This window comes from Fusarium falciforme, chromosome 5 (assembly GCF_026873545.1).
Source record: "Fusarium falciforme chromosome 5, complete sequence".
In the NCBI taxonomy this organism is placed as follows: domain Eukaryota; kingdom Fungi; phylum Ascomycota; class Sordariomycetes; order Hypocreales; family Nectriaceae; genus Fusarium; species Fusarium falciforme.
The window spans coordinates 1,955,314-1,980,950 of record NC_070548.1 but is presented as its reverse complement, the minus strand read 5'-3'; the positions used below and the strand labels follow the sequence as shown (position 1 = coordinate 1,980,950).

The 25,637-nt window shown below is 54.4% G+C and overlaps 4 protein-coding genes and 1 pseudogene across 5 annotated transcripts, besides 1 other annotated feature; 3 read left to right on the top strand and 2 right to left on the bottom strand.

The window, feature by feature from the left end:
* Nucleotides 1-825: 825 nt before the first annotated feature.
* NCS54_00682700 (Hypothetical protein) lies at nt 826-2,113 on the top strand (the record flags this gene model as incomplete). Its single annotated transcript, XM_053152270.1, has 4 exons — nt 826-1,209; nt 1,247-1,404; nt 1,456-1,714; nt 1,769-2,113. 4 exons carry the CDS (start codon nt 826-828, stop codon nt 2,111-2,113), a joined length of 1,146 nt encoding a protein of 381 aa, XP_053008245.1.
* Nucleotides 2,114-4,634: 2,521 nt separating this feature from the next.
* On the top strand, nt 4,635-5,696 carry NCS54_00682600 (Hypothetical protein; the record flags this gene model as incomplete). The annotated part of the gene is made up of 1 exon (XM_053152269.1): nt 4,635-5,696. The coding sequence occupies one exon, from the start codon at nt 4,635-4,637 to the stop codon at nt 5,694-5,696; it is 1,062 nt and encodes a 353-aa protein (XP_053008244.1).
* A 524-nt stretch (nt 5,697-6,220) lies between these two features.
* On the bottom strand, nt 6,221-7,203 carry NCS54_00682500 (annotated as a pseudogene). Its single transcript has 2 exons — nt 6,847-7,203; nt 6,221-6,655 (listed from the first exon to the last, which is right to left on the bottom strand).
* Nucleotides 6,221-7,203: a sequence feature.
* A 4,250-nt stretch (nt 7,204-11,453) lies between these two features.
* On the top strand, nt 11,454-13,965 carry NCS54_00682400 (Glutamate--cysteine ligase; the record flags this gene model as incomplete). Its single annotated transcript, XM_053152268.1, has 6 exons — nt 11,454-11,464; nt 11,543-11,615; nt 11,725-11,790; nt 11,847-12,001; nt 12,053-12,761; nt 12,817-13,965. The coding sequence occupies 6 exons, from the start codon at nt 11,454-11,456 to the stop codon at nt 13,963-13,965; spliced, it is 2,163 nt and encodes a 720-aa protein (XP_053008243.1).
* A 6,389-nt stretch (nt 13,966-20,354) lies between these two features.
* NCS54_00682300 (GATA-type domain-containing protein) lies at nt 20,355-21,979 on the bottom strand (the record flags this gene model as incomplete). Its single annotated transcript, XM_053152267.1, has 4 exons — nt 20,355-20,540; nt 20,593-20,907; nt 20,957-21,869; nt 21,948-21,979. 4 exons carry the CDS (start codon nt 21,977-21,979, stop codon nt 20,355-20,357), a joined length of 1,446 nt encoding a protein of 481 aa, XP_053008242.1.
* Between the last annotated feature and the right edge of the window lie 3,658 nt (nt 21,980-25,637).

The following is a 25,637-nucleotide window of genomic DNA, read 5'->3' as shown; positions in this document are numbered from 1 at the left end:
GGATGTGGACGTGGACGTGGGCCTGGAGGGGCTTGCCTTCCTTACCTTGCTTTCCAAGACCCGACTAAAAGAATGTCCCGTCCCGTCCGTCATAAAATATCCATCCCATCCATCCATGGATCCCGGCCATGGATGCTCGGATATTAATAAAGGGCCCCGTCTCGTTATCCCTCGCCGTTCTTTTGCCTTTGCCTTGTCTGCAGTACCTGCCTAGACTTGTCCTGTCTTGTACCTTGACAGACTGACTACCCGTCTTCGTCCCGTCCTGTCTTGTCTCGTCTCGCCTCATCTAACCTAACCTCGCCTCGCCTCCATCTTCTTTCCTCAGGCAGGTTTAGGTTTTTGCTTTCTTCCTCCAAGTCCCACGGAAATGGGAAGCTTGTTTCTGCTTTGCGTCATCATTCCGCATTCGCCAGCTCCGAGACATTGCCTGGACCCTCGTTGAACGCTCGCTCGCTCGAATTCGCCGCGTTTCGTCTTTTCCCGCGACATCCCGTCACGCTTGCATTTTTCCCTTTCCTCGTCGACCGTCGATCCAACGCTCTTCCTCTGAAACCCTGCAGCTCAAACTGATCCCGCCAATTGCGATATCGTTGCTGGACGCCCACCCCCTTCGAGAGGAACCCTTTCTCCTTCAGGGCAGCTTCGTCCTCCCGATCTTCCCGCGGAAAACCAACCACCGAGTCCGTCGTCGAGCCCCGCTGCCGCGCTCACATCTAACCTCCGGCGCGACGCCATCTTCCTCTAAAAAGCTTCTGACCTCGTACGGTCTGGTCGCACAAAAGCCTTGATCGCACAACAATCACCTTTCAACCACCACCCATCATGTGCTTCGGCAGCCGAGACAAGGGCGATCGCGGTCAAGCCCGCTCTCGCGACATTGATCGCCAGATCCGACAGGATGAGAAGCGGCTTTCCAAGGAGGTTAAGCTCCTCCTATTAGGAGCTGGAGAGTCGGGAAAATCGACCGTCCTCAAGCAGATGAAGCTTATCTACTCCCAGGGCTTCAGCAAGAACGAGAAGCTCGAGTGGAAGCCCGTCATCTTCAGCAACATTGTCCAGTCCTTCAAGGTCATCTCCGAGGCCATGAGCGAGCACAATATTGCTTTTGAGAACCCCGATAACGAGGCAAGTCATTTCCACCTTTACCTCTACCCGTCTCCACCGATGCGACGTGAATGCTACGCGTGGCATCGCAGAGGCGGCTGTGTGAGACATTCTAGGGTTTGACTAACATGCGCTGCAGAAACACATGGCCCACGTTCTCGTTGAGCACGAATTGAGTCCCCATGAGCGAATGCCTGTCGATTACCTCGAGCCCATCAAGGCGCTGTGGGCCGATAGCGGCGTTCGATCTGCTGTTGAGCTGGGCAATGAATACGCCCTGCATGACAACCTCACATAGTGAGTGACCCCCTGATGTATAGCACAGGCCCCGCGCTAACTCGTCTCAAGCTTCGTTGAGGATGTCGACAGGCTCTGGGCCGAAGATTACGTCCCCGACGACCAAGATCTTCTCCGATCCCGACTGCGAACCACAGGCATTACAGAGACCATCTTCGACCTCGGACAGTTGACCTACCGAATGTTCGATGTCGGTGGCCAGCGCTCAGAACGAAAGAAGTGGATCCACTGCTTCGAGAACGTAAACTGCCTGCTGTTCCTTGTCGCCATCAGCGGATACGACCAGTGTTTAGTGGAAGACAAGGATGGTGTGAGTAGATTCAAGCCCCACCATTGGCAGACCCGTACTGACTGAGTCGCGAAGAACCAAATGAACGAGGCCCTCATGCTGTGGGAGTCGATCGCCAATTCCCACTGGTTCACCAAATCGGCCCTGATTCTGTTCCTCAACAAGATGGACCTATTCAAGGAGAAGTTGCCCAAGAGCCCCATCACCAACCACGGCTTCACCGACTACCACGGCCCCAAGGATGACTACAAGGCCGCTAGCAAGTACTTCTTGGACAAGTTCAAGGCGCTGAACCGGAACACGGAGAAAGAGATTTATGGCCACTTTACCAACGCCACCGACACAAATCTTCTCAAGATCACCATGGCCTCGGTGCAGGACATGATCATTCAGCGCAACCTGAAGCAGCTCATACTGTAAGGCCCCTTCAGGTCTTGACCGCACATTCATATACTCAGGCATATTGCCCTCTACCAAGATACGATTGAGCACCACGACGTCACCAAACAACTGGGACGACGACAGCTCTCGGGTGTGGCGACAAGCTACGGCTACATCTTCAACCTCATTCCCATCACCACCACCCATCTTACTCTCTTACTCTCTCGCCTGGGTGCCGCCGGCGTGAGGCCACCGGGGTTCCCTAGCAGCAACGAGAGAAATCCATGCGACACCCTATTTCTCTTTTTGGATTGTACGTTTTCCATCCGGAGCACCTGCGTTTTCAGCTCAGGCCAGCCGAACAACGCGACATATACGTTTGATATACCCTTCTACTACCAACACCAACCAAACTCACCTCGAGTTGCACAACCGTCTCCCCGTGGAATGCAATCTCGGGAAAGGCTGTCGCCTAGGGCGGCACTGGGATGATTGCCGGAAGAGCCATCCGGAACTGCAGCGCAGGGTGATAAGATGGGAGATGAGTCATGACTCGCTGAGGTCATGAGATGAAATCAAAAGGAGGTGGAGAAGGCGCAGCGGCTGTCTGATTATAGCTTTTTTCTGTCCATTTGCATGATACCTAAGGGCGCACCCTATTCCATTTTTTATACGTTTGAATCGATTACTCTCTTGGAGTTGAATACCATGAGATAAACCACAAACACACATACTGTACTTCTCAGTGGCACATTTACGAGGCGCACGGCAACAAAAACAAAAGAGATTATCTAGATAGAGTAACACAAGACGATTGCTCAGACCACATGCAGGGAACACTATCGCGCCATGAAATTGAGCCACCAAGGAACCTGACCTGTGCACACTTAGATTTGCTCGCCTGGCTAACGCGCCTCCGGCTGTGCGGAGCATCAGCGTGCTCCGTGCTGCTGCATAGCTGATGATGGGCATGTCCATGACCACATGGCTGCTCGGGCCATCTGAAGAGAGGGGACATCTGCACGCTCGGATACTGGGGGTGGGACTGATGGATATCTCATTGTTTTTGGCTCCGTTGCCGGGGCCCGGTTAGAGATTGATGAAAAAGGATCTGAGCATGTTGCTTTTTCCCGTCAATGATGACGGAATTCACTTGTGGGTTTCGGATGACAGGAGGATATCAGATGCAGGATGATGTCGGTTCATGATCTCTTTGACTGCGCGAAGGCTCCCACACGGTACCGGTCTCCACTACTAGGTCACTATCTAAGCCGCTCGCTAGTTTGGTCGCAATGTGTTAGGCCTGTATCTCAATTTGGGTGAGCGAAGAGAGATACTAATCGCAATTGGCTGAGATCCCTGCAAGATACCCAATGGGAGCCTTCGCGCAGTCAAAGAGATATATCGAGCAGGACGCGCATCGAAGTTGTCGCAACCTGAAACCCTCTCTTTATGTGCGGCCCGCGATGCAGGGAACCACTATAAGGGTTCTGTGGCCAATGCGAGATACAGAGCGGCATTCCTTCGCGATATACATTGGTCAAATGCGCCGTGACAAGTCAAGTGAGGCGAGAGTTTGATTCTTGGCTTGATGAGATGTGATGCGTTGCATAGTTGCTGGGTGCCAAGCCTGACAATTACGTTTACACATAGCAGGACACCAAATTGAAGAAACATTGTGACGAGTCTTTTCATCCAGTGTGATATGCTCCTCCTCAAGGAAAAAAAAAACATATTTCTGTTGCAAGATTTGATGGTAGCGTTTGCGATGGTTGATCTAATGACCAACGGGTGTGCAGTTTGCAAAGCCAAGTGGTTGAAGGCATCCAAAGTTTCCGACACTTAACGGCTACTGGCGGTGGCCCATTAGAAAAGCATAGAAGGAGAATTCAAGTAACTCCTAAGGATTTCCACGTTGTAAACATGAATTTTATCCAGTTATTATTCACAACCGACTACTACAGAGCTGCCTCTCACCAGCATCTCTGTGTTTAATTGCCCCAGAGTCGATGGACCCTTTAGGCTAGGTGGGCCTGTCGTGTAATCAGTTTGCCATGATTGGCTCAACCGATGCTTCCCTCGAGAGGTTCAAGGATCAAGTCAACGCCTTAATCCTTCATATAAATATAAAGAAGAGTTAGATGGGACTATTTATAAGGACTCCACCTTACCGTCGATGTCTATTATCTCCTACACTCAGATTTCTAGCATATAATAAATGAACAGTTATACATGAGGGCTTGTTGACAATAACTTTTATGGGAGCTATGTTAGGTGTGTTAAACATCCGCTCAGAGAGAGGGTTTGCTGCATTGCGGTGCTTCGCTTTAGGATTCTCTTGATAAGCTTTTGTTATTAAGCCTTTAGCACCTACTCCCATCAAACCTGAATTTCAGTTGCCCTCAAGGTTCGCAAAAATGGATTGATAGCGGCCATCAAAGTGAATACATAACTGCCCCACCTGCTCCCACCCACCTCAATTTTCATCCTCCATCGCGTCTCATCGCCCCTCACAGCTCAACACCAACAACCACATCTACACCTACAGGAACACCAGTACATGTTCCGCCGCCTCTTCGCCATGGCCGAATCAGCTTCCAAGCGCATCAAGACCTCGGGTCCCCTCATCGGCACCCACAACGGCCACTTCCACGCCGACGAGGCCCTCGCCGTCCACATGCTCCGTCGCCTCCCCGCCTACCGCGACGCTGGCCTCGTCCGCACCCGCGACCCGGCCGTCCTCGAGACCTGCCACACCGTCGTCGACGTAGGCGGTGAGTACGACCCGGAGCGCCGCCGCTTCGACCACCACCAGCGCGGCTTCGCCACCACCTTCCCCGGCCGCCCGACCAAGCTCTCCAGCGCCGGCCTCGTCTTTATGCACTTTGGCCGCGCCATCGTCGCCGAGCGTCTTGGCCAGCCAGAAGACTCGCCCGATGTTGAGCTTCTGTACAACAAGCTGTACGAGAACTTTGTCGAGGCCCTCGACGCTCACGACAACGGTATCTCCCTCTACGACCCCGAGGCCATCGCCGCCGCCGGCATCGAGAAGCGCTTCAGCAATGGCGGCTTCGGTCTAGGCGCCGTCGTGGGCCGCCTGAACCCCAACTGGAACGATCCCGTGCCCGCTGACCGTGCCGAGGCTCAGGCCGCTGAGGATGCCAAGTTCAACGAGGCGAGCCGCCGCATCGGCGAGGAGTTTGACCGTGACCTTGACAGCTACGCCGCATCCTGGCTGCCCGCCCGCTCTATCGTCGAGCAGGCCTTTGCCAAGCGTTCGCAGTACGATGAGCAGGGCCGCATCCTTGTCCTGGAGGGTCAGTCTGTTCCCTGGAAGGACCACCTCTACGCCCTCGAGAACGAGGTCCCTTCGGTGCTCTACGTGCTATATGCGGAGAAGCCTGAGCCTGGCGCCAAGTGGCGCATCCAGTGCGTCCCCGAGAGCAAGGACTCCTTTGTCAGCCGGAAACCGCTGCCCGAGGCCTGGAGGGGCTTCCGCGACGAGGAGCTCGACGGCATCAGCGGCATTCCTGGCTGTGTCTTTGTCCATGCCGCGGGTTTCATCGGCGGTAACAAGACTTTCGAGGGCGCCAAGCAGATGGCCACCAAGGCCCTGGAGTAAAACCTCCGAGGCAGGAATGACGATTTAAGATACATACGATTTTGGGGCATCTTCTTTTTATAAAAAATGAGAACCATGGACCGGTACCTGGAGTCTGGGGAAATACAAAAAGGAAAGAAACGAGATAGAAAGGGTGCTTCAGCAAATGAAGCGGGTAGCTAAACGACCAAATGAACATGATGATTTCGACGCGGGAGGGACGACAGGACATATATATTGCCGAAAGTCCCTCCCCGCTCAGAAAAAGCAACCCATCTGAAAGAGATCCCATCGGGATCGAAACAAGCTCCCTCTTGTGTGCGTGCGAACCAGATTGTTTGCCAATTCCCAAACGCCAACTGTGCGATCCTCGTAAGTCATGAATACCGAAATTCGCAGTCCACACAAGCCCACCAGGCTTCGTACAAGAGTCAATCCACTCGCCATATTTCGCACATGATAAAAGAAACCTTTCCTCTTGATCTTACTTCCACGCGCAATTTTTGTTCTTTTTCTCTTGTCATTGTTTTGCCACGTACAACTGTCTATCGTCGGATGGGGATGGCCTCGCCGCTGGCAGCAACGGGCTCGGGAACGGCAGCATCGGCGTCCTTGTCCTTGTCGGCTTCGGCCTCGGCGCCGTCAGCCTGGCCCTCCTCAGCACTGGTCTCGCTCTTGAGGAAGCTGCTCTCCTTGATGGGGCTGCCGGCCTGGATGCCGGGGATGGAGCCGTGGTGGGCGTGCTTGGGGACGTTGCCTGAGCCGTTGACGGGGGACGAGAGGTGAGGGATGTTCTCGGGGACGGGATGCTGAGAGCCGACAGCGCCGGCATCGACACCGTCGCCCTTGCCGGCCTTGGACATGGCATAGTCGCCAGAGTCAAAGTACTTTCGGTCCTTGAGGTGCTTGGCGAAGTGGTCGGAGCGGGAGGGCAGCTTGCCGTACAGACGGAAGAGACGCTGCTCCTCGGGGGAGAGCGACTTTGCGGGGGCACGAGAGTTAGCATGGGACGACAATATTTATTTAGAGGTTGACAGATGCGGCGGGCGTGGTGTAGGCGCGAAGGGGGGAGGTTGTGTCGTCGTGTGAGGGTCGAGTCATGATCGGGAGGGGTCGAAATCGTCCGTCTGAGGTGGGATGGATGGGATTCCTCTCAAGGGCGGCGGCTTACCTTGACGTCGATCTTGTTCTTCTGGTGAGGGTTCATAGCGAAAGGCACGCGTCGGTTCGGGATAGCGAGAATGACTTGGACTAAGGGTGAGAGAAGGAGAGAAAAATCGAGGTTTTGTCGTTTTTTTTTTGGAGGGGGATGAGGTTGGCTCTCCTCGGACTGACTGGGGGGAGGGATTCTGTTGGAGGAGCCAGGAGAGGGTCGCAGGTCGTGGTAGGGGATCGTGCCTGATTGGGCTGAAGAGCGTATGATGTAGCTGGGAGGAACGCGGGCACTAGTTGGGGGGGGTGAAGGCTTGCAGCTAGCGGGGTGAATCACTGTGCCGAGGCGGATGTAGTCACTGGCTGAAGCCCAACTTGTAGGAGGAACTCTGGTTACCCACGGGCGTGTCTAATCTTTTTATCTCCCTTCGGGAACGGAAGTGACATATGTCAGGGACCACGTCTGATACTGTCTGTATCTGGGTAGGTGAGGCACCGATGATAACACTTCTTTGAGCCCTTGTTTCTTTTTTTTGCGTTCCCCCCCTTCTTGTGTTTCATGCATTCATCCCCTAGAGGGCAACGTCACTGGTTGAAACCACCCATATCAGCGGCTGATATGCCACGCGTTACGAGGACCCAATGCCGAATAGACACTCTGATTCATGCTCTCCCGGGCGACACAGTATCACCGATCTGGCAACAACAAACAACAACAGAAGTCTCTATGCATCTCAAAAAGAGTCAGAGACAGCCACCTCGTGCATGAAGTATACCCTAGTGCTTCTCCCAGGTCTCGTGGTGACCCGTGCTCCCCTGGTCCCTGTCGCCAGTAGCCGTTAGGCTGACGTACCGTCCTCCCGTGTCCCACGGCCATGGCAGCAGGACGCCGAAGAAGCTGGGGGGCTTGTCCTCGAAATGGGCCGATGTGATGCTCCAAGATGATGGATTGACGAGCCGGGTTGGCCAGGCAGGAGGCAAAGTCCACAGCATCATGAGGATCGTCAGGGCGTCCCTTCACTCATTACAGGTCCTTGCCCGACTCGCCTCGGCCTCGTGAGCTATTAGAGACCGGGGTCCGGTCCGGGCAGTCCAAGGAGAGGGAGCCACACTTGGGCACCCGGGCCCCAGACGACGGCATTGTTGGGCGCTGGCTGCCGGGGGGAGCACGGCGACACGGGGAGAGAGGGTGTCGAAACACGTCTCTGGGGATCTGTGACAAGGTTGATGAGAGACTGACGTTGTCGAGGTCAGAGATTGTGTCTGCCTGTCATGGTCCATCTTTATTGGCACTGGGGGGCCACGACCAGCAGAGAGATTCGACCGGTGAGATTCCCCGAGACTCTCTGGTTGGCCGGTTTGGGCTTCGCCTCGATAAGGACATGAGATGCTTCTATTCTCATAGTGCGGCTTACCTACCACGCTACATCAACTCACATGGCAATCTTCTAGCGCCATCGACTAATAGCACGAAGGAACATCACCACCAACACGGTCCGCTGCCCCGTCGTCCACCATTTCTTTTGCCGGCATTCCATCTCCGGATTATCATTGCCATCTAGTTTGGGGGCATTGGGAGAAACTCGTGTTGTATCTATCCAGATCTTGCTTCAACCTTTACTTACATCCTCCTTGTTCAACCACAACACCAGCTGACATCTCTCTTCAGTGCCTCGCCTCGTGGTCATTGTACGACTATGTCGATCTCTTATCAAGGAGCGAGGCAGGTCCAGCTCTGGGTTTCGAGGCTTGGAGGGGTCGTGCGGCTGGTGGTGATCGTCGCTCTCTCGCGATAGAGTTCGCGGGCGTGGGCGCACACCAGAGAGCAGCCATGCACCCCGCGACCCGCGGCAGCGGACCCGCGGTGCTAATGCAGAGATCCAAGCGAGCGAGCCTTCAGCCCGCCCGTCCAGGTGAAGGGCCGCTGAGTGAGGGTGGTGGAAGGTAGGGCGAGTTGAAGGTTTGGGTTGGCAGCAAAGTCAATTCCAGTGTCCCGTGCTTTGATAGTATCGGCAGTTCAACCAACTTGATAACCAGACGACCGACCGTTCCGAGTATCAGACAGGCATATTAGAGTAGCTGGTTCTCGAAACTCGGCAATTGCTTGATAGGTGCTGGGTCTTTTGTCTCGGAAGAACCATCGAGACCTGGGAAACTACGCTCAACTGCGTTGTGTGGGAAGCAGAGGCGTCTCAGGCTTCACCAAGACTTGTGCCCAGAGACTAACCAGTCCTTGGAGCGGTTAGCTCGTGCAGGCTGCCGTGCTCTGTTTCTCGGCATGGCATTCACACATTCACCTCCCAACTTGCTGATTCCCATGAAATCTCGCTGGAATATATGCTCACGGGACCGGCCGTCTGGTAGAGGAAGCCACCAACAAGAGTGCCCCCTTGGGGTCAGTCGCCTACCATTCGCCAAGTTTCACTCGAAACTTGACAATGAGGAACCAAGTCACATCGCCATCCCCCCCAAGTCGACGGTTGAGTCCCCCAGACTGTGTGTGGGAGGGCACAGTGTCCATCCCCCTCCATCTGCAGCATCCCTTCTGCATGCTTACCGCACCTTGTTGGCCCGCAGCTAGTGAAATGCCGCATCATCAGGAATGGGCGACTCGCAGGCCTAGACGGAGATGGGAAGGGAGCGGCAGCTTGCAACGCTCTAGACCGGCCTGGAGTCTCAGCTAAGGGGAGATCACGGCGTACCGTGTGCCTCGGGTCATCGATTTCCCTGATGTCGGTGGTCTTTGAGCCGCGGACGTCGTCGCACTTCAACTGGCGCCTCGGGCTTTGAATATCGAGGTATGTGACCCGGTATGTTCATGAAGCCGACGGGCATAGATCGGAGATGCATTGGCGTCGTCTTCTGGAAGGGCGTAGGGACTGTAGAGGGCCAATCAGCCGTTGGAACTGGCTATGACGACAATGTATGCGAAACAGTTCCTCAAGAAGCTGAGGTTAACAGCACAGTTCACCCGAGCTCGACCCCTTGGTTCTACGCAGTGTTTAAGCCGTCGACATAGTTCTCGACTACCAGTCAAGATAATGTATCGGCGAAACTGTGCGTTAGTCTTTAGACCTCCACAGACACAGTTGAAAGTCTGGAGAAGGGGATTGACAATCTGGGGCATCGGCTCCACATGTCGGAAGCCGGTGTTCACATCTCGTAACCGCAACGCAACCACGCGGATGTTCAAGGCGGTTGTCGGAAATAGGGCGCATGGTTTTGTCAGTCAGAGATTCATCAACTCGGCAGACTACCGGATTACTTGCTTACATATTCGCGCAGACGGCATGCTATTGTAATCAGCTCGGGTGGACACGATGCCGAGTGGTCTCCGCAGGTGCAAGCAATATTAGGCGAGTGCCACTTTGATTGGACCCTTGTTTACGCCTCGGAGATGTATGTAAGTATGTAGACATTCACGGCGAGTTTACTATCAGCGCCGTGCCCAGCATACAATCACCAACAACACAACTATATATATATCAACGACTCAACACCAGACTCACAACATCGCACGCAATTGACCCTACCCTAGACAACCACGACACAGCGGAGTCGCCGTGCTAGAAGCCCCCACGAGCGCCGCCCCGTTGCAGCTAGCGCCGCAGTTTCGGATACCGCATCGGGTCTAAGAGGCGATGATGCAATCGGCGCTCTATCTGATTCGACCGGATTTCTAAGCATCATAGAAAAAAAGAGGTCCGGCCCAGCAACAACCACCACAAGCCGAACGACGATGCTTGAAAGGCAAGACGATTCGAGTTAGAGGCGACGAGTCGAGCAAGAGAACTGTTCCACTGGAGGATCCACAGACAACACCACCACCACCACCGCAATCGCTCCATCCCATCCCGTTTCTCCTTCGTTCGGCGCTTCCTGAGAGGAACCCCACGACCTGACCTGTCAAGAACTCGTGGTTAATAAGCGATTCCCTCTTTTTTTCTTTCTTCTCTCCATTATCATCACCTTGACTCGCTCTTCTCAAACCATCCCCAGAAAAAAAAAAGAGAGTCCGAAAAAGAGGGCCGCTTGTGCTTGACGATCTACACGGCCCGCCTGGCTTTCTCCAAGTCTCAACTCAAGACTCGGTTCACGTGCGACAGCCTCGGCGACGCCTCCGGGTCGTCGCTCACCAACCATCCATCTGCCTGGCGAGGCGATACCGGACTAGAGCGCGTCCTGCGTTAGAGATTTCCGCCTCATCTTTTGTTCTGGGCTATCAATTGAGTGATTCTCTCACCCGGATATCGCCAATTTTTTGTCAGATCGAATATCGAACCCCTCCAGTACTTGGCGTTTCCCCCGCCTAGCGGCATTTCGCCGGTCTCGCTCTCACTGACGAGTATATACGACATCATTCGCCATCTTTCGAAACCGAGGTTGTCTTTCCTCTATTAATCTCATTAGCATTTTTTGTTACCACCATATCTTTTTTTATCAGCTGTTTTCGCTTGTTTTAACCTTTCTGGGTTGTCTTTTCCGAACTTCCGAGTAAACGCCTAGAGCCCAGAACTTTGAGACGGCGTCTCTGGGCCACCAACTAGACTCAGACGCCAACTTCCTAGACCCGAAAATTCAACTCTCGCTCACATTCACTCACTCTCAACCTCAAAACTCGTCACCATGGGTCTACTGTAAGTTATATCACTCAAAAGTGCAAGAGCGCTTGTCAGGTACTGCTCAGAAGCATTATAGAGCTAACTTGACTTCAGAGCACTGGGAACCGCCCTCGACTGGCCCGAGGCCAAAAAGCGCGCTCCCCAAGTCCGGGAATGGGGTATCAAGGTGAGTCTCATTCTCTTTCAAATTGCTCTGTTCGTGTCAGTGGCTGGTGGATGAGATCACTGGTAATGACGCGCCCGGACATGAGTGCTGACGTATGCAACTCAAACAGCAACTTCTCGAAATCTGGAACAAGGCAAAGGGCAAGGAGCGCGATGCTTTGTTATGGGGCGATGAGGTCAGTTTTCAGTTATGAAGTGAAAGTCTAGACTCACAACTCACACTCTCATCTAGGTTGAGTATCTGGTTGTGACATACTCGGAAGACAACCAAAAAGTCTTGCTTTCTCTCCGACAAGCAGGGATTCTTGAGGCACTGGCTGCCGATAAGGAACTCAAGAAGGAGGGTGGCTGTGTCCCTGATCTTCAAGATGCTGAGACGGAGAAAAAGTAGCTCGCCTGCATCTACTTCGCTATTCGAGGTTGCTAACTGTTGACCAGGCCAAGGACCATTCCTGTGTTCCACCCGGAGTTTGGCCGCTTCATGCTCGAGGCAACCCCGGGTAAGCCCTGGGGTATCGGCTTCAAGGAGCTGCTGGACGTTGAACCCGACATGAAGCTGAGAAGGAAGATTGCCAAGGAGCACATGCTGTCCACCGAGTACCCTATTACTCTCACCACATTCCCTCAAATTGGTGTCCCAGGACAGTTCACTGACCCATACTACCCGCCCTCGGGTCCTCGCTTGCGCTCTCAGTTTGTTCCGGATGAGATCGCCAACCCTCACATCAGATTCCCAACTCTGGCGGCCAACATCCGCTCTCGCCGCGGCCGCAAGGTCCAGGTCAACGTCCCCGTGTTCCATGATAAGAATACACCGAGCCCCTGGAAGGATCCTACCGTCAACTTTGACATGCACAATTGGCCCGAAGACGACGATGTGCGCAACGGCGCGGCCCCGGATGACTTTATCCATATGGATGCCATGGCCTTTGGAATGGGCAGCTGTTGTCTCCAGATCACCTTCCAGGCCAAGAACATCACCGAAGGAAGACAGCTCTACGACCAGCTGAGCCCCCTGGGGCCTATCATGCTCGCCTTGACTGCCGCTACACCCGTGTACAAGGGCTTCCTCGCCAACACGGATGTGCGGTGGAACCAGATCAGCCGCGCTGTTGACTGTAGAACGCCAGAAGAACTGGGAGAAAAGGTACGTCAAGGGCTCTACACTTGTAGAGGAGGATTTGTTACTTACATTTTCATAGCCCCTGAAGGAAGGTCAACGGAGGATACCCAAGTCACGATATGCGTCCAACTCAACGTACATCTCGACTGACCCACGATTGAGGAACGAGTATCTCGACCCTGACTTGGTCTTTGACCCGGCTATCAAGGCTCAGCTTCTCGAGGGTGGCATGGACGACCGACTTGCCACACACTTTGCACATCTCTTTATCCGAGATCCCATTGTCGTTTTCGAGGAGGACCTTCAGGAGCTGGACCTCACCAAGACGGACCACTTTGAGAACATCCAGTCAACTAACTGGCAGCACATGCGGTTCAAGCCGCCGCCTGCCGACAACAGCATTGGATGGCGAGTCGAGTTCCGGTCCATGGAGATTCAGATCACCGACTTTGAGAATGCTGCATTCTCTGTCTTTATGGTGCTCGTCACGCGTGCCATCTTGTCGTTTGACCTCAACTTTTACATCCCCATCAAGAAGGTTGATGAGAATATGGAGCGTGCCCACGCTGTGGATGCAGTTTTGAAGGAGAAGTTCTACTTCCGACGAAATCCCTTCCCTAATCGACCTTCGAGAGCCAACACGGTGTTTGGCGAGGACAGCCGGCCTGGTTCCGCACATCCCAGCCGACCCCCATCCCCTGGAGGACCCGTGGAGCTCGAGTACGAAGAGATGACGGTCAACGATATCATCAACGGATCCGAGTCGGGAGACTTTCCCGGTCTGATCCCCATCGTCGAGAGCTACCTCGATAGCGTCAACGTGGACGTCACGACTAGGTGTCACCTCTCGACATACCTGGACCTAATCTCCAAGCGAGCAAGTGGCGACCTTGATACGACAGCTCGATGGATCCGCAACTTTATCGACGTGCACCCCAAGTACAAGCACGACAGCGTTATCGACGACGAGATCAACCACGACCTCATCGGCGCCGTCATTGCCATCGGCGAGCGGGAGAGCGCGGGCCGGGGCTTTGCGGGACTCGGCATTCACGGGCTGGAGCGGCTGCTGAACGGTTTCCGGGGAGGCTGCGGCGGCGGTAACAGCAGCAAGGCGGCCAACAGCAACGGGAACGGCAACGGCACAAACGGAGAGGTGGAGTCCGGTAACGGTGCACTCAAGCGTAAGAGCGAGTGGATTGACGGAAACGAGGGGGCGGCGCCGTGAGGAGCGAGAACATAGCTGGGACGGAGCTTTTGGTCCTTGGACTGTAATGATGGCGACTGGGGACGGGAGATGGCTGACAGCAACCGAGGAGGGCTGATGTGACAGACAGACAGACACATCCGGACCGGTTATCCTTGGAAAAGCCACGACTAGTTGTTGAAATGCTACTACTACCAGGGGGGCTTGGGGAGAATAGCCGGCTTACAGAAAGAGATACACACAGACACACACACTCAGTCAGGCACACACACAGGCACACACACACACATACGCACGGGTCGTCGGGGCCATGTTTCTCGTCACGTTCCCAAAGAGCTGAAAAAGCCTGTCAAAATATCAAAGTCAAACGGCATGACATGCCCGCCATTCCGCCTCATGACTGCACCATGATGCCATTTATGGAATTGAGACAGACGGGGGGACGCACACATGCTCTCGGACCAAAAAAAAAAAAAAAAAAGAAAGCATATCTCTCTCGCTCCTTGGCATCCTGGACCCTTGACACCTGCCTACTCAACAGCGAGAGTCAAAGCAAGGTCCCTTTGAGTTTCGGACCATGTCTCTGGCCCGTTCATCTGAGACCACCGATGGATGGGTTTGGACAGACACACTTGGCCCGTGTTCTCCCTTCCCGGAGATGTCAGAATCCCCCCTCGTCTTTTAGGGAATGCCCATGCCAATGCCGTGCCGTGCTTTTCGAAAACGCCATGTTTGCGCTGCTACCGCTACAAGGTTTTGGTCTGAGTTGTGTTAGTTCCAGGAGCCTATGAACTTTACTCTGGGCCCCCCCTTTTTCTCGAGATACTCCTTTCGGACTTTTATTAGCCATACATGACCGGTCCCGACAAAGTCCCATAAACTTCCATCATGGCAAAGTCAGAATCAACGTTCTTTCCCTGCGCACGCCCTTTGTTGCTCCGTCCCCCCGCGGACCCGGCCGCCGGATCCCCGAGACGGCAACCTCTCTCTCCGGTCCAACGCCAGGGGTCTCGACCGTGGCGGAGTCTCAGACGGAGGGAACGACGATGGGACGCAAACAGGGGACCCTTTGCGGATAAGAGAGAGAGAGACAGAGGAGGGTCGCGCCAGTTCACCGGTCTACGCCAAGCGAACCGACCGGTGAGGCGGCCCATCTCTCTTTAGAGGCCTGTCATGCAAGATGCTGCGCTGTTTTTGCTTTTTGGGATTTAGCGAGGGGGGGTCCAACGATCGATAGCGTGGATGGAGGAGGCGGCTGCAGATGGGGGCATGAACTAGAAAGCTACATGTCTCTTTTTTTCTTTCTGGTCTAGCTGAACACAGGGTTTGCAAGCTCGCCACGGAGAAACAGTTGATACATTGTTGACGGAGAATTTATGTGAGATATGATAGGGAGGAGCGGGAATCGAGATCTAGGATGGAGAATAGAAATGGGAATTGTCATATTTTTCGCAACTGGAAAGAGAGGAAAAAAAAAAAGAAACGACGTGAGTAAAAGACATATGAGACCCTGGTAATTGTGGACATACACGGTAACTAGAACGGGAAGGGATCACCAAAGAGGACGGCGGGCCATGCGATGTGAGATGCTGTTTATGCCTGATCTGATCTCTCGTCACGTCGGAGCCGGGATTTGGGTTTCTTTCTTGCATCTCGGAGAGCCGGTAAGACCGGACGGGCTGAGGAAGGGGAACGGGACGGATGGATACACGTATGTATGTGCATTGGTATCCTGCTGGTGAGATGTCATGTCTCGAAGGAGAGCCGTGTCTGTGTGTGTGTAGGAGTTAGTCAGTCCCCCTGCGGGCGACGACTTGGATACCAGAATAGGCTCCCGGTCACTTTGGGGTTTTTCTGATTATATCTTGTAATATATGAGAAGCTACCGGGACGGGCGATGTACGAAAAAAGAAAAGTGATTGATAGGATGGAGTCTCTGACAGAATTGCTTCAAGCTTATTAACTTGATACCTCCTTTGCTTGATGCTACCCTCCTTTTTTTTTTTTTTTTGACTAATGCAGTGACAAGAGAAATGTCGACTGCAGTGGAGTAGAAGAAAGAAATGTCGCAGACGCCCGTCATCGGAGAGAAAAAGAAGAGCCTCTGGAACGTGGGAATAAGGCGTTTTTCTTCTTGTACCAAGGGAAGGGACCTGGATTGCGGGATCTTGGAGGGGTGGACCGGAATCAGATCATGTGATTAAGTGGATTGTGGTTTGAACCCCTTGCAAGCGGGAGAGCATGTGTCTAAAGGATGTTTTCTTCTTCTTCAAGCAATGTATGTCTCTCTTTTTCTTTTGCCATGGTTGTTTGCTCCATGGTATACACTAAAAAACACCATGTCTTGAGGTGGAGGATTTGTCTTGTTTATCGATTACCCAATTAGGCCAGCCCTCCCTTTTCCCACACAACTGCCGACATTCCAATTTCTTTCTCTTCCTCTCCCTTTTTTTTCCCTTCTTTTTCTGACTCCAAATCTCCATCCTTGAATCGATCTAGCTCGCATAGAATCGGGATTGACGAGTCGTAAAACCCAATCTCCAGAAAATGAGCTGAGACAAGAGGGGGGGCGTAAGAGAGAGAGAAACTTATAGGTTCTCCGGCCGCGGCTGTGTCCCGATCCGGGGGCCCGTGACGTCGATCACACTCCGGAGTCGGGGACCGGTCCTCCGCCCGGGAGGGTTATAGAAAGAAAGAGTCAAGCCATGATCTGATGCATGGCAGAGATCTTGCTTGACGAGAGGAGCTGAAGAAAAAAGAAATGAGATAAAAAAAGAAGCACAGCTGAGCAGGGACCAAAGACCTGGGCCTCATCCCTCCTTCATCTTCACCGTTGTGCCCTTGAGCTAGAGTCGTGGCGTGCTCGATAGTGTGCCTGTCTTTTGACGGGACGGGTCACTGAGCTACGGGAAACGTGTGACGTCGTTAGGCCGCGTCTTGGTGGTCATCATCGGTGTTGGCTAGAGTTTCTACTCCGTATCCGTATATAGTTGACCATAGACCAAGACATACAAACACGACGACGACAACTGCCGCTGCCGCTGCCGCGATAGCCTCCCCCTCGCCTGGAGAAAACCCACTCCCCATGCAGCGTCGTAACGCAAGGGACACACACATTGCCGGACCTGCAGCGCGTCTATCAGGATTAAAAACCGTTTGCTCAGCCAGCGCAACCACGAGGCAGCCTCCGCCTTGGTCACATTCCTTACAGCGGGCCTCGAACCTTTGCTTTTTCCGAAGGTCTTGCTCTGCCGCCCTGTGTTTCTCCCAGCCCGCTTTTTATTCACATGCGGGCGTGGGGGAAAAGGGAAGAGAGAGATCCCCTTACATTAAACGCCCCCCTCTAAGGTGCGGCATCGACATGAGGGAGCATCTCTCTCTTTTTTCTTGACCGGGAACCACGTGGTTTTCCCGGCCGGTAGCTCGCGCGTGGCTGAGACAGAAGGATTGGATAGAGGTATGGAGTGACCGCGCGTAGACCATCATCACGGACCATATGGCTCGATGGGATGGGAAAGCTGAGAAGGCGTGGCGAGGTTTGTCTCATCTGAGCCTAGCCTAGCAACCCCCATCTTGAGGCCACCCACGAACTCTTGGATATCTGTGGGGTGGTGGTTGTGGTGCTACAGCTCTCTTGTCACAGTGGCCATGTGAGAGAAAAAAAGACGTTGTTTAAAGGCAAGAAAAACAAAAGAAAAGAAAGTGACAAGCATCCGGGAACAAGAGATAAGTCTCACCGTGATGCACAATACACATGGCTGGCATGCCACACAGCTCCGCTCTCTCTCTCCCTCCCCCAGAGCCTCACAAACGTCCTACAGGGCAACAATAACAAAAAAGAGACTAATCACAAGGGTGTGAATAGATAAATCCCACACTCTCGGGCGGAAGCAGGAACTTGAGCAACAAAGCGGTTCAAATTTCAACCAAGCGCTGACAGACACGCGGCACAAGAGAAACCCCGCCCTTGACGGGAGAGGGAAAAGTGTGTAACCGTCACACGAGAAAGAGAGTATAGAGTATAGCCAAGGGAAAAGATCTTGAAAGACGTGCAGATCGCGTGCTTGCAGCCATGTTTCTGATGGAGTGGCACAGCAAGCACACTGGGAGCGGGGAGACACGACGCATACGAGGTCTCGTGCTACCAAGAAGGATTAAATCAAGGCAACGGGAAGTCAGTGCTTGTCTATATGTGAGGTTTTTTGCTTGCTGTGTGTAACTAGACGAGAGTGGGAGAGTCATTGAGCCTCCTGCAGCTTTGGGTGGTTCAGGCATCAAGACGTCCGGGGATGGCTTCACAACCGATGCCAATCTCAGATGTTGTGTCTTTCAACGACTTCTTGTCGATCTTTTAAAGACGAAAACTTGACAGTATATATATAATCAATAACTTAGTTAATAATTCAAGAGTCATCAGAGATATTAAACAAAGAGAAGGACGAGAAAAGAGTCAACATCCAACTAACACCCCGTGTAACCAACCTCAGCCTCGACGCGATACAAACACAACAACTCACCACATGCACGCACGTTCCCGTGTCCGATGAGCTCAAGCAGGCTACCCGTTCGTTAGATCTCCCCCCCACTACCACCCGTCCCCCCGGGGGGAGGAGCCTTGTGTGCTGTTGTCCTTTGCCCGCATCCCGTCCATCCTCATCCTCCTCTGTGCGAGTGTGACACACGCCCCCCTCCCCTTCTCGTGTAACAATGTCTGTTCTCCTCTTTCTCTGCTCCTCAAGTCGCAGATAGCATCCTCTTAAGGCAGCAGCTGCTGCCGCCGTCTTTCTGTTTGCAGCTTCACTTCTGTCTCTCCGTTAAACTCAATGCCAGCCCCTGTGGAAAGGATAATGATATATATAGTTCACCCAGGGTTCAAATAGTCTGCCAGGCTAGGACAACCAATACACAAGACAACCTTGCAAGACTAGCTAGACCCGGCTGCTTGCCTGCCTCCTGTCGTCAGACCCTGAACCTCCTCCTCCCACGTCTTGCTTCATCGGCCGAGTCCATGGCCTGATGTGGCGTCCTGCCTTGTTCTACCACCCCTCCCAGCAGATTCCTTTCTCTCCCACTGTAGATGGCCTCGCCGATAGATCTGCGACACCCTGTTCGTCTAGCCCTCGGCACAATTTAAGCGCGGCCAAGATCGTCTCTTCACCCAGAATGCCGCTGATTATCCGCTAATCACCGAGCTAACCTTCGCCAATCTTAGAAAGTCGGCACAGCAAGTAGTCTAGCCTCGATGCCCAAGTGGCAACTGAGCGCCTCTGTCCTTGTTGGGCTCATGCTCTCTCTCTGCTCGCCCTGAGACAACTTGGTACATTGTGAGCACAGAGCCCATAGCATAGCACAGCACAGCACAGCTCCATCTCTATGAGCGCCAAGCCTAGTCCAGCCTGGCCTTCAACTCCCATGCCTATCACTGCATCGCTCTCTACAATCCTTACATTACATCACACCCGAGAATGCACATTGACTGAATAATTGACTGACAGACAGGGTCCTCATCGTTGAGCGTGACACAACCACTGATTGCTTTCATCTACGTGCTGCTAAACATCCATCGTTGCTTGTTGACTCTTTGTCAAAACAGTGATCCGTTTCGCTTCAACATCTGACTGCTCTGTTCTGCTCTGTTCCACTCTCTCATCTTGCCTGCTTGCTTGCTCTTCTCGCCTTGATCGTGTCGTAAAGAAACATGAACCGCACATGCTGCCCGTCCATCCATCCTTCGCCTGGCCCACTCCAGGAGCCACAGGTGGTCTGAGACACTTCTTTCATCCTCCATCCTATCCCATCCAGCCATCCCTTCTGCTTCTTCCATCGCCCACGCCGTAAAGCCGCTGCAATTTTCCTCTCGCCCCACAACACCATGTATAACGTACCCTCCAAAAGGAGCTAGGCCAACGTCCAGTTGGTCCTCCGCGATGATTGCTCTCCGCTGCTGCCCCCACAAACTGTTCCTGGTATCTCTCCACTGCTGGCGTGGTCCAGAAATCTCTTTTGTCTAGGAATTCAAACCTAATCGTTCCGCCCAGAAATTCGACAAAAAGGTACACCTGAAAATAATCCGTGCTTGAAAAATAAGTTGGAAGGGAAAAAACGCCTGAAATGCCGACGGGTCCATCCGCAAAGCCTGAGGTATCCGAGATGTAGAAACGTATATACAGAGAACGCCCCAACGTCGGCGTTCCGAAACCGGGTATTAATAAACGTTGAAAATGTGTCTTGCTTGAAATCATCAAGTGAAGGCTCGCTCTCGCTCCCTCTCTCGAAACTCCGGCTCGAGAGTGAGGTGTGATGCGAGGAATCGATCATGTGACTGTCGTCCATCATGTCGCAATTTCGTGCGTCGAGGCTGCCCGATGCTGCACTGCAGGCTGCCCTTGTTGACTCGAGTCCGAGAGATTTCATTGCCGGTGGGCCTCGTCAGGCTTGGGCCGGATCGACCTAGCCTCAAGCTGACGCTTTCTCTCCAGTTTGGCGTAATGCAATCCACAGGCGTTGCAGAGCGTCCTGGCTCCATCGGGTCCACGCCGCCATTCAGGAGTGTCAATTCGGTTACAGCTGTGGCATCGGCCGGGAGGAGCGGCGCGCTATTCACTTTGTCAGTCCTGAAAGTCACCCACGGTTAAGAGTCAAACTCACCCCTCGTCGCTTCTTGACTTCTGTGATGCCGTACTGGGGCTTCATTCCATCCCCGTACATATTCACATCGTGCTCCTCTTCGTATGGCCCCTTCATCTTGGCGCCTTCTCGAGCTCGCTCGTTTTGAATCGAGGTTTGCACCAGGTCCCTCACTTGCTCCAAAGATCGCTTGATGAGCTCAATGTTACTAAGCATATCCGTCACTTCACGTTCTGTGGGCAGTCTTGCCGGAATGGGGTGGGCGCCATGCTGTTCTTGCGCGATTCTGCTGTAAGCTTCCGCAAAGTTGAAAATCGTGCGAGACGAGCTGCCAATCTGTACGGTATTAGTATGCTTTCGTCAATTCGCTCAGTCTCTCACTTACCCGGCTCAGCGAGTCTTGATAGCTCCAGCTCTCGAAGTGTCGATCCACGGTAGCGTCATATCTAGCACGGGCGGCGTAGTCGGCCTCCTCAGCGTGTGTGGGCGGTCTGGGGTCGTACGGTCCCGGAATGTGAGGTGGCACACCATGTCTGGGAGAAATCGGATAAGTGGGCAGAGGCATCTGACCAGGAGGTAGTTGGCCAGGCTGGTAGGCAACTGGTCCTGGTGGAGGTGGAGGAGGGTGAGCATAGACGCCGTTGAGCGGGTGGTGAGGCTCCGGGGGCTTCTGCTCCGTGTGGTGGTGATGCTGAGGAGGCAGCTCAGGCTTGGCTGGTGGACTCTGGCGGCGGTCAGAGACAGGAGGAAGAGATGGCCGGCTGCTGAAAGGGGGGCGAGGCGAATCCGAGAAGGCAGGCAGAGCATCCTGTCGTGGAGGGAACGATGATGTCGGGTGGAGGGGGCCTGGGGAGTGCTTCTCAGCCTCGGGGAATGGTCGAGGAGCCGTTGCAAAGGGTGAAGGCAGGCTGGAGGCGGATTGGAGGCCGGAAGAGTGTGCCGGGGGGTAGTGACCCGGCTTGGTGCCTGAGATGACCTCTGAGATGGAGGGAAGCGACTGGCGGTTCGATGGCTCGTGGTCGTCGGTCGACTTTCGAGGCTCAACGGAGGAGATCATGTTGGAGATGCTGGCACCCGAGCTCGGATGGGAGTAGCTGGAGGGCGACGAGAAGGACGGCTGAGGTTGATAGTGGGAGGACGGAGTGATGAGAGTTGCCGTGGCCATGGCGGGAGTGTCCCGATACGACCTGTCGAGAGAATCCCGCGAGTAGGATGAGTGATGTCGATGATCCGAGTAAGGCTGGTCGGGTTGGGGTAGGTGGTGGAGTTGGTGTTCGGAGTTTGTTGCAGAGTGACGGCTGTGGGAGCAAAGGGGATGTTAATATGGGAGGGGCAGACAGAAATATGAGAGCTCTCAAGTCGGGATTCAGACGGACCTTTGCCTGGTTCCAGAGTCAACCGCTTCCATAGCGGGTCTGGCAATTACCAATGATGATTTGGGACAATTTTAAGGCCGTAGATGCATCTGACCTGGCTAGATCCGGCTGGGGGGTGCTTGACGGGTGAAGGAAGAAAGAGAAAAAAGATGGGGAGGGGGGTGGTAAAGGATCAGGTTCCGTGGTGGAGGAACTCAGGGAGCCAGGAATGGGGTCGATACACGGGACCAGGACAAGATGTGACAACGGACTCAGGTGAGGATTGGGGATGGGGGTGTAGAAACGGGGAGGGGCCGACGAGGCGAAATAAAAAGAGGCGAAGAAGCAAAGAAACAAATAATACCAGGCAGGCCAGGGGGGTGTGGGTTAGATCTGGCGTGCGATGGGCAAGCGACAGGGACCCTCGTGGTGGCGCTGGGCGGGACGCTGGCAGGGGGTTCCGCCTGGGTCTTGGTTGGGACTTGTTCTTGGTCAACCGACGGGGGGGACTGACTGGAGACTGGGGCGTGGAGTGTTGGCGTTGGCGCTGGCGCTGGCGCTGGAAAGGCTGGCTGGGGAACGCCAGAACCAAAACTCTCGGGGCAGAAAGAAGATTGATGATGCTCGTCTCCGGGACACAGACGAGAGAAGCAGAGTAGCGCAAACTCAACAAGGCGGCCGACTGTCGCGGAGCTGGCCCAATGGCCGGGGTCTGGGGACGTAGCGTTCACTCTGGTCCAAGACAACGCGCGAGAGATGGTCGAGTGGAGCCAGAAACCACGGCACTGGATTGCACTTGTCTCTGGCTGGGAGCTGGCGAGAAGGTCGAGGCTAGCGAATTGCTGAGGGGGGGCTTGTGTTTTTGGCTGGCGAGGGGGGCAGATCGCTCGACAAAACGTGGGCAACGGTGTCGTGCGGCGTGGGTTGGAGTGGGAGCCTCGTGCTGGAATGTACCAGTTGGTTGACCGAGCCTTGGCTTGGCGACCTTCTTTCTTGGTTCTGGGAGCCGTGATTGATGCCGTCACGGTAGTGGTTGTCGTCGTCGTATCAAGCGGATCTGAACAAGAATCTCCTCCTTCCTTCTAGCTTCGTGGCTGCGTCGTTTGGCGTTCCGATATGTGAGGGGACCTGGGAATTGACTCGCGGATATGTCGACAACACACAGACACGGAGCCGGGCAGCGCTGGCCACTAGAATGGCGGGCAAGGACAAATCCTCCTGCTGCTGCGGACGGCGGTGTCTCTGCAGGCGCTTGAGTCAGCGCGGGAGGTACAAAAGAGGCACAGAGTGGGTAATTAGGCGATGGGGGATGTCGAAGTGAAGAGACGAGGTCGAGGATGGAGGTCGAGAAAAGAAATCGGTTATCTCTCAAGGATCGAGGTTAGGTTTCCGTTGGGAAAGGAAGGGGGGAAATGTGGAGGTGGGAGGAAAGAAAGGAAAGAGAGGAGGGAAGTAAATGGAGCACAAAGGGCAAGTGCGGAGGAAGATGAGGGAGATCGGGCAAGTAAGGTAGGTTGAGATGGAAGGAGTAGCGCAGCAACATGTACTGCAATTACCACCTCACCTCAACGAGTGCAACCGCCGAGAAATCATCAAATGCATTTGTTGCATACACCAGATGTGAGATCAGCACCTTGGAAACCCGTCCATTTACCACTAGGACGGGCCAAGGTCACGAAAACAACGGGGACCTGGGGTCTACGAGAAGCAAGCAAGCAACCACCTAGACAAGCAAGCAGGCAAGCCAGCAGGCAAGCAAGCCCAGCCCTGGAGAGACACATCGGACATCGATGCATCCATCACACACACAACACACACGCGCGGACGCATATTGGGAAGCGCCAGCAGCCAGCAAGCAAGCAACCTTCAAGCAGGGGGGAGGGTTTTCGTTTCTGTCAGTTCAGTTCGGGGAGCGTGAACATGGATCAGCCAGCACAAGGTACCTGCGGCGCGGTTATTTGTAAGAGATACAAATCAGCCGATCCAACACGGCAATGTGCCTTGACTGGCCGTGTCCCAGGATGTCTAGTCTTGGTTCTACGAGAAGGAACGCTTGATCGGGATCAAGAGATGATCTCTCTGGGTGGTGGACTTGCGCCGCCATCATCGGGTGACGATACAGAACTCTACAGGCGCTTCACAAGAACCGTTCTTTGACGCAGCGAGCGTTAGGTCGTCGCTCCCTGCCGGGAACGGTCGCGGGTAGAGGTACCATCCACGCGACAGGGATGATCAAGGTTCGCTTCCAGTTGGAATCTGGTAAGGATGCCAGGGAGAAGGGGGGGGAGAGGACGACGGCACGACGGTTTACAATACGGTATGGGTGGAGAGGAAACGCAGGGATCCGACAGAGAATCGATCATGGATGAGTGGGCCTATTGAGAACAGACGAGCGAGGGTGATCGATGGCCGATGAAGCAGGCAAGGGCAGGGGACGCAACAGAAGCCATGCTGCCCTAGGGCTGTGGTTTTTCGCCTCTGGCGAGATTTGGAAGGGGGCTCAATCTCTTCATCTCTGCTCATCTCATCTTGGTCGCCAGCGCATAACAGAATTGCGTCCCCGATCTCCACCATCCGCTTCAGCGCACTCACCCAGACGCCGCGGCTGACGAGTTTGCGCGAGTGCAGAGGCCGGAAGAGGCGAGACATTGGGGCACCCTTCATCCAGTGCCGTCGATTCAGACGCTGGCCTTGTCGGGTTCTGCACCGATGGCCAGGGCATGACGATAGCTCGGTGCAGTAGCGGCTGGGCTTTGGAGATCTCCAATCTCGAGCATTGGAAAATGGTACGACTTACAGGGGGGCCTTGCTCCTGGGGGTCAGCAGCTTTGGTGGTCCACAGAGAACACTAGCATCCCCCCGGACCACCCCCAATGCCACTCGACTGGGAACCGACGTTGTTTTGTTGATGCTTCCTGGCCAGGGTGCGAGCCGTCTTGGCTCTTGCTGGTCCTTGTTGGGTCTGGCGATGGTGGTAAGCGCAGCGCACGTCGTGAGAGGCTGAGGGTGCTGAAATCTGACGTCGGGCCTCTGATGACGGATGCGGATGGGGTCATTGGTGGGTGAGAAGCTCGGCTGGGGGAGGCCACGGCTGCAGCGCTTGGCAGCAGTCTTGTTGTTTCTGACGCTGCTGTTGGACCTCTCTCGTGGGCAGCCAGGCCACCCATCACATCGGCATTCTGGCGCTGGGCTGGAGGACCGTCTCTCATCGACACATCACATTTCGATCCAGCACGGCTCCCCTGCCTACTGTCCCCTCCCTCCCCTGCCGTTATGCGCTAGGGGCGTGGGAGTGCAGCGACGCTAGCCTGAGGTAAATAGGGGGCAAAAGGGCAAGAAACTTTGCCATGGCTCAGATCCGTCAATATGGGAGATGAGGGCACCGTGCAAGATTGTACGAGAAGCATGGAACATGGGAGATTCGCGGCTACCTGGAAGAGGCAAGGTACAACCTCGTCGTCGTCGATGCTAGTGAAGAGGCGTGGACAGGCTGGTGAGGAGCTTCAGCCGCGGAGGTCGGGATGGCTCCAGGGTCAGGCGTCTAGAACGATGAGATGGAGGACGATGAGGGAGGGTGGTTTGACCGCGGGTGGGATGGTGCCAGGTAACGCTACAGCAACTAAACCCCCTCTAGGCGATGACGGATGGGCGAACGATGGACGATGAAGCGATGGACGATGTGACGATGAGCGAGATGGGCCGCTATCCAGA